This window comes from Photinus pyralis, unplaced genomic scaffold (assembly GCF_008802855.1).
Source record: "Photinus pyralis isolate 1611_PpyrPB1 unplaced genomic scaffold, Ppyr1.3 Ppyr1.4_LG7, whole genome shotgun sequence".
NCBI lineage: Eukaryota > Metazoa > Arthropoda > Insecta > Coleoptera > Lampyridae > Photinus > Photinus pyralis.
The window spans coordinates 43,072,889-43,087,741 of record NW_022170738.1 but is presented as its reverse complement, the minus strand read 5'-3'; the positions used below and the strand labels follow the sequence as shown (position 1 = coordinate 43,087,741).

Below are 14,853 nucleotides of genomic sequence, written 5' to 3'. Positions count from 1 at the left end.
ATGTTCGCTGCAATATGAATACATTTATTTCCATGGAAATTATCTGTCAAATAAGTTTAACTGAAATCTGAAAGAAAGTCCCTAACTAATATTTGACCGCCAATTAACCAATTTCTAGACCTAGAGGAATGTGAAAAAGTCTTCATTTTTCTGCACTACCTCTAACTTGAGAGTAACACATAGAAAAACCACAGGATCAAATCGCATCAAACATGTTGTCAAATAACTATTTCATGGAACGCATTCGGAATTTTGTTTCCATAATGTCACTTCTGTTGCCGTTAAGGCCGATAGGAAGGTTCAATCTAGATCAAAGTAACTGGAGAACCTTGAATTTGCGCGCGTTTTTCTCAGCTAACACAGACCTAAAAAATGGTTCAACACCAAATGAATTACGATTTACGACTGACGATTCCAGTAACTCTCGCAGTAACTCCATGAGTAACTTGAGCCACGACGAAAGTTGGCGAAGATTTCCGGCAGAGTATTTTTGAACTGATTTCCGATGATTTCCACAAGATTTCTTAGCAGATTTCTGCGATTTCATAACTGATTTCCACGATTCCTTAACTGATTTACACAATTTCGAAGTGATTTCTGCGATTTCTTACGCGATTTCGAAGTGATTTCCGCGATTTCAGAAGTGATTTCTGCGATTTCCACAGTAAAACGTACATGTATTTCCAGAGTGGTTACCCCCTCGCAAGTCCCATTACGCTTAAGTTTAGTAGAAGACATGGCAAAACTACCAAATGTATCTCTGTTATGTATTCAATTTTATTGACGGTAAGCTTCTAATTTTATAATGTCCACCCTTTGACATATGTATTTTAGCAAGGTCTCACGATGGACTAAATTTCCGAAATCGATAACCTACCAGCAAAGTTATAATTATAAGATTACGGCAACACCCAATTGTTTTATTAATAGTATAAATTAAAGGCTAATTTGTACCCACAAAATTAGAACTTGTACCCGCTTGTTTCCGCCGGAAAACCGATTCTAGGGTGGGGGTGCTGACTAGAAATTAAGCTAGCATCCCCACTTTTTCCAATTGAAATTTTATTACTCGTATTAAAAACTATGAATTTGGGACTAATTTCTACCCAAGTTATTTTTTCATTTTTCAAACAATTTGTACATTACTGAACAATTTATTTTTTACTAAAAAAAAGGGCAATTCTCATAATTAATAAAAAGAAATGGAACGTATAAAGACTAATATGTACCCACAAAATTAGAATTTGTACCCGCTTGGTTCCGCCTGAAAACCGACTCTAAGGTGGGGGGTGCTAACTAAAAAATCAAGCTAGCACCTCCACTTTTTTCGATTGAAATTTTATTAGTCGCTTCAAAAACTATGAATTAAAGACTAATTTGTATCCAAGTTAGATTTTCATTATAACAATTTATACATTACTTAACAATTTCTTTTTTACTAAAAAAAAGGGCAATTCTCATAATTAATACAAAAAAATGGAACGTATAAATTAAAGACTAATTTGTACCCGCTTGGTTCCGCCATAAAACCGATTCTAAGATGGGAGTGCTGACTAGAAATCAAGCTAGCGTCCCCACTTTTTCCGATTGAAATTTTATTACTCGTATTAAAAACTATGAATTTGGGACTAATTTCTACCCAAGTTATTTTTTCATTTTTAAACAATTTGTACATTACTTAAACAATTTATTTTTTACTAAAAAAAGGGCAATTCTCATAATTAATAAAAAGAAATGGAACGTATAAAGACTAATATGTACCCACAAAATTAGAATTTGTACCCGCTTGGTTCCGCCTGAAAACCGACTCTAAGGTGGGGGGTGCTAACTAAAAAATCAAGCTAGCACCTCCACTTTTTTCGATTGAAATTTTATTAGTCGCTTCAAAAACTATGAATTAAAGACTAATTTATATCCAAGTTAGATTTTCATTATAACAATTTATACATTACTTAACAATTTCTTTTTTACTAAAAAAAGGGCAATTAATACAAAAAAATGGAACGTATAAATTAAAGACTAATTTGTACCCGCTTGGTTCCGCCATAAAACCGATTCTAAGAGGGGAGTGCTAACTAGAAATCAAGCTAGCACCCCACTTTTTGCGATTGAAATTTTATTAGTGGCATTAAAAACTATGAATTTGCGACTAATTTGTACCCAAGTGAGATTTTCATTGTTTAAACAATTTATACATTATTTAAATAATTTATTTTTCACTAAAAAAGGACATTCTCATAATTAATAAAGAGAAATGGAACGTATAAATTAAAGACTAATTTGTACCTAACAAAATTAGAATTTCTACCCGCTTGGTTCCGCCGGAAAACCGATTCTAAGATGGGGGTGACAACTAGAAATCAAACTAGCACCCCCACTTTTTCCGATTGAAATTTTATTAGTCGCATCAAAAACTATGAATTAAGGACTAAATTTGTACCCAAGTTTTATTTTTATCGTTTAAACAATTTATACATTATTTAAAAAAGTTTTTTATGAGAAAGGATAATTCTCGGAATAAGTAACAAGTTAAAAAGTAATCGTAAACGATTTACATAAAGGGCATTTCCACTTGCATTCATTTCCCATTTGTAAGATGCAACTTCTGTTAAAATCGTAAAAATCCGGCCACAAATATGAGAGATACATGGGCAATCCATTGTTGACGTGCTACTTCAATTTCAGTTTATGAGAAGAATTTCATTTCAATGCTTTTCTAAATAAGAAAGTTGGAACTGCGCATGCGCAAACCTAAATTTTGAAACTAATGTAAGATTTTCCTTTGTTCCAAGCGCCTAAGTATCAAATTTCACTTAAATGCTTCCATAGATAAAAAAGTTGGCACTGCGCATGCGCAAAATAAAATTTTGAAACTGTCGCTAGATTTTCCTTTATTCCAAGCACCTATGTATCACATTTCATTTAAATACTTTTATAATTAAAAAAGTTTGCAATTCGGTTTATAAATGGTCGAGATGCGAAAAGGGCACGGTGAATTTTGAATCGATTCGACTCAACTTTTGGCATTGCGTATTATATGGCTAAAGCTATGCCCATATTGAATTTCATGCAATTCAGTTAATAACTAACGGAGATGTAAAAGCGATCGGACATTTCTAAACAAAGTTATCGTTTACACGGACAGATACACGGACAGACAGACAAAGAAACAGACGGACAGACCAACAGACAGACGACAGACAGCAATACAAAATTATAAACGATCTCTAGGATCGTTAATAAACGGCAAAAGTGTAAAATTATGGACCATGTAAAAAACGGTTTTTTGTTTTTTTTTTACAATAACTTTTTTTGTAAGCGGTACAGAAAAAATTCCTTCCTTGTTGCAAAACTCGACACCATAACGAACCAAATAGCGAAAAAAGTAGAACAATAGCTCTTAAGATAAAGAACTAGTAGCGTCGCAAAACGAGAGGGCGGACGGACGGACGGACAAAGTGGCCACAATAGCGCATTTTTTTTAAATTTTTGTGGAAATGCGCTAAAAAGAAATGCAACGTTTTAATTAAGGATTATTAGGAAGATCTGGAGGATCGTTCGATAGGTTTTCAGTTGTATCGGATTTTTGGGTTACAAAGTTGATCATAAGTTCACATGGAAATATCATCGCTACACTTTAATTGTAAAACTATTAGTAATATATGTTACCAAATACACAATTCTGCCATTTGTGGTAGAGTAGGTATTAAAAGACCGATAGAATGGGGTTAAGTGGTAGAACAGTCAGTGTGGTGTCCTCTTGGGTGATACAAATGTAATGATTATTGTTCGCACAACATAAAGTGCTTCATACGAATCAAGTAGTATCTTTTTTAATATATTTGACAGGGCGCCAGAGAGCATAATGAGTTCACAGTCCATTATGCCCTTTCATTACGCCCCAGGACATAATTGACTGCTTTACATAACTCATATGAATTAAAAATAAATACATTTAATTAATACACATTTAATATTTCATATTGACAGAGGTCAGCCAATCAAACTTTTTTCAGCCATTTGTCATGGAGACAAATACCAATAATAAACACTCACGCAAGAGGTAATAATTCAAGGTAAATTCAAGACAAAATTATCTGGTCTGAATATGCGAAAAATGGAAATCCACTATTCGATTATTCAATTCTAAAAGAAGTTTGTGAATACGAAGATATATTGAATGAATTTTTGGACCAATTAAATGCCTATAATAAGGACCCGGATATAACATGAATACAGAGAGAAAGAATGAAATTGCTAGTCACCCTTTTCGTACAGTTTTTAGGCACGAGGTAACAAAATAATCTTGAGTTGCTCGATTTCAACACATTTCATTTTGCGAAGGTATTTGGTTCACTCGTATCAAATTAATTCAAACTGAGTAAACTCTGTGACAATTATTATTAAATCTAATAAAAAGGCAAGTGCGGTTTTTGTTAAGAACGAAATTATCAACGGACTTCTAAACACCTGTTTAAAATGCCGACGCCGCCGACGCAATAGACTACATATGTGTTTCCAATTTTAGACTTGGATAGATAAGATGATTGTAATTGTCGTGTATAAATTTTTGATTTGGAAAATAATTGATTGAAACTAGCGGCAGTTACATGCGTGGAGGTAAATTTCCATACACAAAATTAGTCACACTAAATCATTTTGCATTGTATTGTTTAAATGAAAAAGTCCAAATTACTTACAGCAATATACGCGGTACCTAATCTGCGCTTGTCAAAATTCACCCTTAGCTTTCTTGCTTTCGATACTGGGCACTCTCCATCGAACCTTTTGCAATTTTTGGAGACCATTCCGCACAATATGCACTGCACTTCGCGTTAACACGATCGAATTATTTGATCATAAGTTATATTTTAGATGGAGGGGCGGTAACGTAAGTAGGTAGAGATAAATCACCTGATGCGCTTATCTGCACGTGCGGTCACTTTTACCTTTCAATAATTGTTTTGCCGTACCGAATGAAGTCGTTCCTGATAAAATATGAACTACAATTTTTTAACCCATGTGATTGTGTTCTAAATTCATTTTCGTCCTCACCTTGAAAAAGTCAAAATCTGACTTTCCAATAGGGAATATGCATATGGTTTAAATTTACTTGATTCTTTCTCCAGCGAATATTTATTGTTGGTTTTGGTTTTTAATTGCTAAAAATGTTAATTCAAAAGTGCAAAATAAGCGAATGAAATTCAAATTTGCGAAACGCTTCACTATTGGACGAATGGAAGTGACGTCAAATGCCACGCGATCGCATTTGTTGTGTCAATATTCATAAGTACTTAGTGCAGTCAAATTACAGTTTGGGCGATATTGGGCCGCTAATGCCAGCCGCTTCGAGGAAAACGGCACCTTTAAGAATCCGAAGTCGTGAACTGGGATTTGGACGTATTTTTTTAAATGTAGGTCTTTCCGAGAGCTTTCCAATCCCCTATTATAGATTTACATGTCTTGTATTTTGGAAATCAACGGCACAATTGTTGAAAAAGGTTGTTTTAGGATTCACTAACTGTAAAAAAATTGAGAAAATGAGAACGCTCTGGGAGTCGTCCATTTGGAACTGCAAAATACACTTTATCGGGAATATTTCTAATAGTGTTTTTGCACTTAAAATATGTACAAGGCAATACCTATGAAATGTTTTTTTTAGCTTTTTCCATGGTCTGAATAGCTATTACAATTGAAAATCTGTTTAAATAAATCAACAGTAAAAGTAAACAAATATTGGTCGTGGCTTGTGACATCATTCAAGGCCCGCTGAAAATGTGGCGGCGTTTAAACACACCGAATAAAGTCAACGTTTTGAATATTATTTTACAAGTTAAATTGAATTGTTGTACCAGTGTTTACACTTTTTACTATGTTAGAACGATGTAAAAAAGCGATTAAAAAATTAAAAAAATTACATGCATATTCCCTAGCTTTCTTTGGCTCTTTCAAAAATAAACTAGCTTCTAATTGCCTTGCTCAATATTCCCACGCAATATTTGAAATATAACAATCGCAAATATTGTTATTAATTTATAATACCTGTGAGAAGGTGCTCGACGAAGCGTAGGTTTTTCTATATGAAAGCGGTGGTATGAGTAAAGTATTGGAATGGAGTGTAAAAAGCAAGTATGGGGAAGAACTTAAGAAGATTTCGAAAGAATTTCTGAGGATTTATAAGGAATTTTATCCGATTTCAGGGATTTCCGTGGATCTCCAGGAATTGGCGGGGAGCTTAAGGGATTTCTTTGATCGAAATATTTTCTATTGGAGCGATTTTGTTTGTTCATCTTTTGATCGACGCAGAATTGTTTTGTTTAATTTACTAAAGAAGTGTTATTCATAAAATATGAACCGTTTTCGAAATTAAGCGAAAAACATTTTGAGGTTTTTTGGCTGCCAAAAGTTGTGCCGGGAAAAAATTGGTGTGCACTCTTCAAATACAAGTTATTTGGACCCAAAGGGACCATTTAAAACGATAAAATCTTTTACGCCACTGCTCCGCATAGTGAACTACAATGTTATTGATTAAAACTTACCAGAAATGGTTTTTTTTTTGCATTTGAACTTCTCTACAGGTTTAATAAAGGCAGATGAATCAAGTAAGATTGACGAATAAACATTGCATTCGGTTGTTCTATTTCAGACAACTCCAAAATTTAAATTATTTCAGCTGGTCAGCTGGGTATCGAGAGTAAAACTGAAGAAAGTAGTTTGCATTAAATGGTCAAGATTTTCTTCAGAAAAAGGGTTACAAACAACGAATGAACGGTAAGGCGATAATTAGGTTTATACATACAGTGAATAAACTTTTAAATTTCATCCAATTTCCTTTTTATCGGCCAATAACTGGATGGCTGAATACTTTTGGGCGGTAGTGTAATGTCTGGAATTTAATACTCCACCAGGATATGCAAAGTAAGAAAACTGCAATATTTTTACCTTCTACAAATCTGGATCTCTTGGGATGAAGCAGGTTACTTCCAAGTACAAGATTTCACCCCAGTCCATTACACAGTAGAAAAACACGCACCCACGCCCACAGATTTAGAAGTTAACTAAATATGTTTTAGGTAATACAAATTGACCGTTGTGAGTGGTATCGTATAGATAACAATATTTCGTTAATATCTGCGCAGTCGTTGCTCAATTGTATTAGAACACCTGATTAATCATTTGCCACGGTTGAAAGATTATACATTTTTTGATTACAAATTTTCATGTAATCGTAGAGAAACTTTTAAAGTGTCTCATGAAAAGGGCCACACCAGAGAGCTTTAATATCTTCTTTTTTGGAAAATTAGTAAACCTATTTGTTATAATTAAAGCCATAAGTTTGGCGCATGTATAACGTTATAGTTCCTGTAATCTTATTATTTCGTTTGTACCTATAATACTCTTAGCGAAAACGATGGAAATATGTAGCTTTTCGCTTGGCTACACAAGGGTAGTAATTTCCCTCTTCACATTCGAAATAAACATTGATAGAAACTATCCAAATTGCCGCCGCTGTTGGTAATAAAACCCTGCTTAGAATAATTTTCCTTTAAGATAAAGCTCGGTGATTTATGAGCTCTCTATAGACTTGAAAATTATGCTATTCTAATAAACTTCGCTAATCTGATATTATATTGCAAAATAATTAGTAAATATGCACTATACCTCCGATATTCAGGGTTATTTTCGCGTGTACAGAGACAGTAATTAGGTTTCTATAAGCAGATTTTGATTGTCTGGGCCGATTAATGAGAGAGGAGTGTAGGCCCTATTTCCGTAGTCGCAACCGTAATGGGCTCTTTTAAATTGGTCACGCAAGAAATTAACTAAGGAAAGCTTACCTTTAATGAAGTCAACAGCCATTTCGAGACCGTAAGTGTCTTTATCGCAGTCATCTAAGATGTGCGCCCCTAAGGTAATATTAGGGAGAAGCGAGGTCGGAGCTTCATTTAGACGATCTAATGTATAGAGCATCGCTTCGAGCGCCTGAATGCCTCCTTGAGGCATAATAGGCCCACAAGTAACGGTATCCTCACGTTCGTGCACCATCATTAAACCACCCAACACCAAATCACCTTCCACTACCGCCTCCTTCTTTACAGGCCACGGAAACTCCGACGACATTTTTATCGCATTATCATTACTATTTAAATCGACCGTTTCGCCGTCGAAAGATTCGGTAGTCACAATCACTTTATCGTTACCTTCTAATGTGGTCGCGGTGGAAAGTTCGCCGTAGTCACCGTAACCCGCGGGATCCTCGGGATTTTCATCGTCCAACCGTTCACTTTTGCCGTTGTAAATTTCTCTAGATGTGGATGTTGAAATACTCGATGCGAAGTTTAACTTCGGATTCGTTTCTGTTAAAATAGCCGGAAATGTCGACGTTTCCGCTGTTTCTTGTGTTGATTTCGATATTTTGGGACCGGGAGTGATCTCACTATCTTTACCCACAACGACGTCGATTGGGAGAGTTTGGCTTTCAGTTGTGACCGAAAGTGACGTGGTACCCACCTGAAACAGTATTTCGGTTCAATACCACTACACTCAGAGCTGGGCAGAATACTTTCAAAAAGTATTTGAATACTAGGTAAATAGTAAATACTTTACACAAATCAAAGGTATTTGAATACTAAATACTTTTACGTCCAGCACAAGCGAATACTAGATACAGATACATTGAAAAGTATTCAAATACTTTAAAAAATAAGTATTCAAATACTTTAGAATGTATTGGAATACTTTCAAAAGTATTCTAATACTATCAAAGGTATTCGAATACTATACTTGAAAAGTATTTCATTACCTTACTTTGAAAAGTATTCGAATACAGTAAAAAGTATTCAAATACTTGTCACTCAAATACATTAAAAATTTAAAATAGTATACTATACTGTATTCATTTTAAGAAGGTAGCGGTAGAAAGCATAGGGAAGCTTTGACCTTCAATATGATTGGTTAAAACACAAGTCAGTATTACGCTGAAACATAAAACGAGTGGCGAATTTTGCAAGCTGGTAGTTTCTGTTGCCATCTAAACTGTTGGAAGTGTCATTAACTGTTAATGTCAAAGATTTATTTCTGCTTGCAGTGCTGGATATTTCTGCTTTACAATAATTTGGTGCCGTTTTATATTTTTCCCGTGTGTGTTTATCTTCAAACACAGCGCCATCTACTACCTTCTTATAATGAATGCAGTATAGATAAAAGTTTTAATACTACTTAAAAAATCAAGTTATACTTTGTATGGGGTTAGTTTTTTTTATATTTCTATTGTTATATACAAATTTAAGGGGAGTAAAAGCGTAATATTATTATTATATAGGAGGTACCTACCAGGACCTTTCTTATACCAGTTATATCCTTAAGAATACGTGTACCAGTTTTCAAAGCGATCGTACGTCGTGCACATGATACGTACGCCTTTCTGAAATTAATCCTAGCGATTATGAAACAGATCCATTTTTGACCATCCGTTTGTCCGTGTGCATGATAGTTTGTTTAGAAACGTGCGATCGCTTTGAAAATTGGTACACATGGTCTTAAGGATATAAGAAAGGTCCCTATTGTTTTTAAGTTACGTGGACTATCGAGTCAAAAAGTTTCACTCCAGGATCGTTCGGTATTCAGTTGTATCGGATTTTTATATTTGATTTTGTGACATTTCTAACATTTCTAAATTGTTCTCAAATTTTTGAATAACTTAAAAGTACTGCCTTTTTTTGAGGCCGGAAAAAAAAATTTCTGAGATCGACCGGGAAAAAACATTTTCTTATAGAATTTGGCCCGTAGAATCCATAATTTAAAACAGTTTGAAGATTGGGCTACTAGAAGTTACAGCCCTTTGAATTTTTTTTCGATATTGGTTTCTACATAAAATTAATTGATTGAGAAGTCTGATTGAAAAAGTACGAATTGTTTTCGATTCTACGCACCAAAATTAATAAGAAAAAGTGTTTTCCCGAGAAATTTTGGTGCAGTCGATTTTTGGTAAAAAAGGAAGGTTAAGTACTCAAATACCTACTATGCGAAGTATTCGAATACTTCTCAAAGTATTCAAATACCTTGCGAAGTATTCGAATACTTTACGAAGTATCCAAATACTTTGCGAAGTATTCGAATACTAAATATTTGTGAAAGTATTTGAGTTACAAATACAAATACTGCTTCCATAAAAGTATATAATTACAAAGTATTTGAATACTTTAAAGGATTTGAATACTAAAAAGTATTTACAAAATCGAATACTGCCCAGCTCTGACTACACTGCTACAAGCTAACTACTAACGAACTACCTATTATTATGCCTTTATAGGAGTACAATTTTCAGGTACAGATAAGCTTTACGATGAAATAAATTCGCGAACTGCGTAAGGACACATACATGGTGTGGATTTGTAGCATGCAAGCTCAAGGCGTCTGATGAGCGAGGCTGAAGTAGATTAGAAGTTTTGTACGGGAGGAAATTTAGAAGTTTGGAAGAAAATTAAAATTTATGAGTTGCAAATTTCAGGGTATATTTTAAGGATAGGATTTTGAATCATTTGTCAGGAATTTTAAAGAGCAGTATTTAAGCAGTGTGTGGAGCAAATCAAGCAAAAAGATTTTGGGGATGAAAGAAGTGGTGGGATCCTTTTGAAAAATTAGGAAGATGCATTTAATAAACGGATATTTATAGCAAAAACCATTAATGTGGCTGTGACTACAGGAGAATGTGTATTGCAAAGTAGACAGATACTACCTTCTGAATTCCTGGGCAAAAGTAAGCCGCTGGCAAGAAGAGTGGTGTCGTAGGAAGTCCTGGACAAGTAGATGGATTCCTGACGTCCAGAAATGGCACCAGAGAAAGCACGGAGGGGTACACTACCGTCTACCACATTTTTTAACAGGAAATGGGGAGAACGCAGACTACCTAGCGGAATCCTTTCCAGTTCAAGTTTATAATAAATTACTGTGTAGCAGGGTGTCGAGGGAAAAGGGGAGTGACCATATTCAGGTGATCCTTGAACGACTTTATGATGTTAAAGGAGAGCTTTACAATTTATTTTAGCCCTACTCCCACTACCCACTATCGTGTCTTTTTTTGAGAACCGCTGGGTTTTGCAGCGATGCTTGTGGAATGGAGCCAGTTCCATCATCAAAGATCAAAGTGCCGCGGAAGTGCACTCATAATTTTCTTGGCATCACGAATCTCTGGTTTTTAGAACCCTTTAAGATCTTTGCAATTTTAAACGCGACATTTCGTTTATTAGAGTTGTGTGCGGTAAATTCGCCCCCGAAGTATGCGCCCCCAAGAAGATACGCTTCTGAAGGATTTGGCGCAGAAAAATTCGCCCGAAATATTGGCTCCCGGAAAATTCGTACACGGAACGTCAAATGGACATAGTTTAGGTTTGAATAATGCCGAAGATGGGAAAGGGGCACCCTGTATGTGTGAATGTTCTGACTTAATTTAAATCTGCAGGATTTTATTAGAAAGAATCACGGAATTGATTTATTTCATCTGAATTTGTAGCTTTAGTGTTCAGCTTTATTCTTATTTGTTGTTTAAATGTTATAATTCCTATAAGTTTGTTTAAATAAATTGTAAGAATTTATCTGGTCGGTTTAAAATAGAGATAAGGGGAGGGGGGCTTACAAAATCCTCCAAGAATTGATATTTTAACAAATTTGGCAACTGGAAGGAGGGAGTACACCCAGAGTAAGGTTTTTTTTAATAACTCATTAAAGGAGGGTCGCATTTTTTACTTAAGATTCAGGTCAAAATTTGATACCTAGATTTGAAAATTTGGCAACGAGGGGCATTAAAGTCTCGGGTAGATCCAGATTGGGGATTTTAACTATTAAAAATGGATCAAATGTTATATTGAAAAGAGGAAAATCTGATCGGGGCTCCAAAAAATCCTCAGTAGATGTAAAGTGGCTCATTGAAGATGAATTAGCGAAATATCGGCGTTGGGTGTGGGGTGAATGTAATCGGCTAGTGCCCCTCTTCATTTTATGTTTTTCTTGATCATTTATTGCTATTTCGTTACGAAATAAATTTTTTTGTCATCGTCACACAATTAATTGGGTGTTCATTTGAATCCAATATAGGATCCAGATAGAGTCTCGTGTTTTTTCTTTGTTTATTTGTGCTCTCAGGTGTAATTGTCTTCATTGGAAGAACTTCCAGTCTATGAGGATTTTGTGTTGTAGCGAATGCCGGGGATTTACGAGGAGAAAGCATAAAAATTATAAGCTTCAATTTTTGATTTATTTCAGCTAGTTGGTCAGCTGGTGTAGGGGGTGGTGTAGTTGACTGCACACCATTGTACACAAGATTCCTGGGCGAATTTTCCGTGGTGAATCCTTTGGGGGCGATTTTTTAGGATTTCGATCCCCCTGACTCAAATTAGGAAGTTCAATTCTAAGTTTCATGTTTAAACTTCGGAAAGTCGGAGGCGCCCGGTTGTGCCTGAAAGGTTGTGTCAAGATGAGTACCGTTACTCCGCAAGATTTTAATTGTGACTGGATTAGTGGAAAGAAGTGCAGGGTGTCAAAATTATGGAAAACAAAATTTAATTCTTTTTCTAGGAATGACAGAACGTCAATGTAAATTGTCTAAATCTCTTGGGATCTTAAAAATAATTTTTTTCCCTTTTTAACACCGACCACTTCAATTGTACGTATCACCCTTACCTCGTTAAAAAAGTCCTCTCGAACAAATGATGTCGGTCGGATACTCCCTGATTGCCTCTTCGCAACGGTTGCAGCTGATGTTTCCGTTGTCCCCACGTCTTGAACAATAGATGGACTTACGAAACTCCCTCTCTTAATTACGTTAGATTTCGTAGCCGATTGGCTATCTTTGGTATTCTTAATATTAAGATATGTAAAAGGGGACATCGTCGTGCGACTCTCAGCGTTAGTTAATAATTCAGCTTCATCTCCCAGGACGAAATTAGTTTGCAAGTTTTCTCCTGGCTCAGGCGCGTAGGAAAACGAAGCACTTGTGGTATTATTTATGTCAGTTACAAAGTTTTCCGAATTCTCAACCCTTATTAAATTAGAATGGTCCGTTAGTATCATCACTTCGTTAACTGCGACGGTTTTTTGGTTGACTGACTTGCTGGAGGAAACGTTCGCGAACCTTCTGCTTTTTAAGGGCTTAGTTAAATTATGTCCATTAGTCTCGCTGGAAGTTAACCGCTCACCGTTTTTAAATGACCTCGAGCTTTCTGTAGGCGCATTTGAGGTCGGTAACGAACTTTCCCTATTAAAACTGTAATTAATATACATGTCAGCGTTTGGCGTGCTATTGAAAGTTGCTTTGTAGTTTCGCGTATTGTTGGGCCAAGCGGTCGTAACTTTGTCGTTACCTTTAAAATTGGGAGTAGTGAAATTGAAATTTGTTGCGTGTAAGGTACTAGAAATTGTTCCCTCATTAGTATAACTCGTATTCACAGCCTGAGTAATTTCTTGTCGAAAGTAATTAGCATATTTTTGCTTGATAGAACTTTCGGTCGCACTGTATCGATTTGAGTTTAGGGCTAGAGCTATGTGCGTCGCCAGAAAAAGCAGAACTGGCGCCATGGCAAATACGGCTTGTTATAACGGGAAAATTCGACCCCGTTTATATCTTTACTTAATGTCCTTGCGACTCTTGAATTATGGCCGTTCTTCTTCTAAGCTCCATTGCCTGAAAAGAAATAAACGCATTATAATCAAAATACACCTACCAAAGGAAAACAGAATTGATCATCATTTACTACAATGCCGTTACGGAAATTATCCTCCTTTCGAGAAATTACGAGGTAATTTTGATAATAAACTTACGGGAATCAGTTGTCAAGGCAAGTTAATTTAATTTCATTTAGTGTTAGTCAAGTCGTTTGGAAAGCTTGGGAGTAGATTTCGTGTGTTGCAGGATAAATTCTATTTACAAGAATTATTGATTGCAAAAAAGCTTTTACTTAAACAAGACTTTCGTACTTTAAATAAAAGACCACGTACTTGCCAACATAATAGATTGCAGAAATCAATTCCAACCTTTCTCTTTAATGGTATGGTGTTGTACAACCTAACTTTCTCTGCTGTTTTTTAAAGCCGTGAGGAAAGTTTCTGTCGGTTTTTGTTTTTTCGGTACCGACAAGGGGTTTGTTAAAAGTTTTCAGGAACACGCTTTTATAGAAACTTCTTACTTCCTTGTTACGAAGAACGTCATCGTGAATGTGTACCAACAACAGATAATTAACCATCAATTAGAAAGTGAAATAGATCTAAAAATCTTTTTTCCAATTTGTGCCGTTCGAAGGGAACAACAAGTTTGTTACCCGCAAAACAATAAAAGGTAAATATTCCTTTTTACGATGAAGCTTTGAACTTCTGAAAAACATTACAGCAAAGTTCAAATGGCTTTAATGTATCACGACTGCCCCAATTTCTGCCGATTACTTCTATTTATCTTTACAAAAAGCACACGCACAAAAATGGCACTCCCAGCCCATTTCAAGATGTACAAAGAGTCATAGTACTCATTTAAATCTGCAGCCTTGCTTTTTATTTCATGTTTTCGATGAATTTCATTGCGATCATATCGCAACTCAATCACGCACTCCCTTAAAAAATAGTCTTATTTGTGCCCCATGATTCGTTGAAGAGGTTATAAATTTCAATTACGCCGAAAAACAATTTAAAAAACCAACCCCATTATAGAGCTACTATTACAGTACCCCCTTCCTATTTTTAAAAAGTAACAACCAGAAAACAAAAACCTAGACCGTTATCTGGTACCACTCCTTCAGAAAAACCTAGAAGGCTCTCGGTTTCTCCGAATAACCTTAAAGGCGCTCGTAAAATTTTGATAAGCGTTTA

At 35.4% G+C, this 14,853-nt stretch overlaps 1 protein-coding gene across 1 annotated transcript; it reads right to left on the bottom strand.

The window, feature by feature from the left end:
- Positions 1–7,704: 7,704 nt before the first annotated feature.
- LOC116176264 lies at positions 7,705–13,655 on the bottom strand. Its single transcript, XM_031494749.1, has 2 exons — positions 12,679–13,655; positions 7,705–8,511 (listed from the first exon to the last, which is right to left on the bottom strand). Exons 1-2 carry the CDS (start codon positions 13,570–13,572, stop codon positions 7,705–7,707), a joined length of 1,701 nt encoding a protein of 566 aa, XP_031350609.1. The 5' UTR covers positions 13,573–13,655.
- Positions 13,656–14,853: the final 1,198 nt, after the last annotated feature.

Excerpts from the sequence above, each read along its gene's own strand:
- LOC116176264 (XM_031494749.1), bottom strand. The coding sequence starts at position 13,572 with ATGGCGCCAGTTCTGCTTTTTCTGGCGACGCACATAGCTCTAGCCCTA. Across the intron at positions 8,512-12,678 it reads GAGAGGACTTTTTTAACGAG|GTGGGTACCACGTCACTTTC; the intron begins GTAAGGGTGATA and ends ATACTGTTTCAG.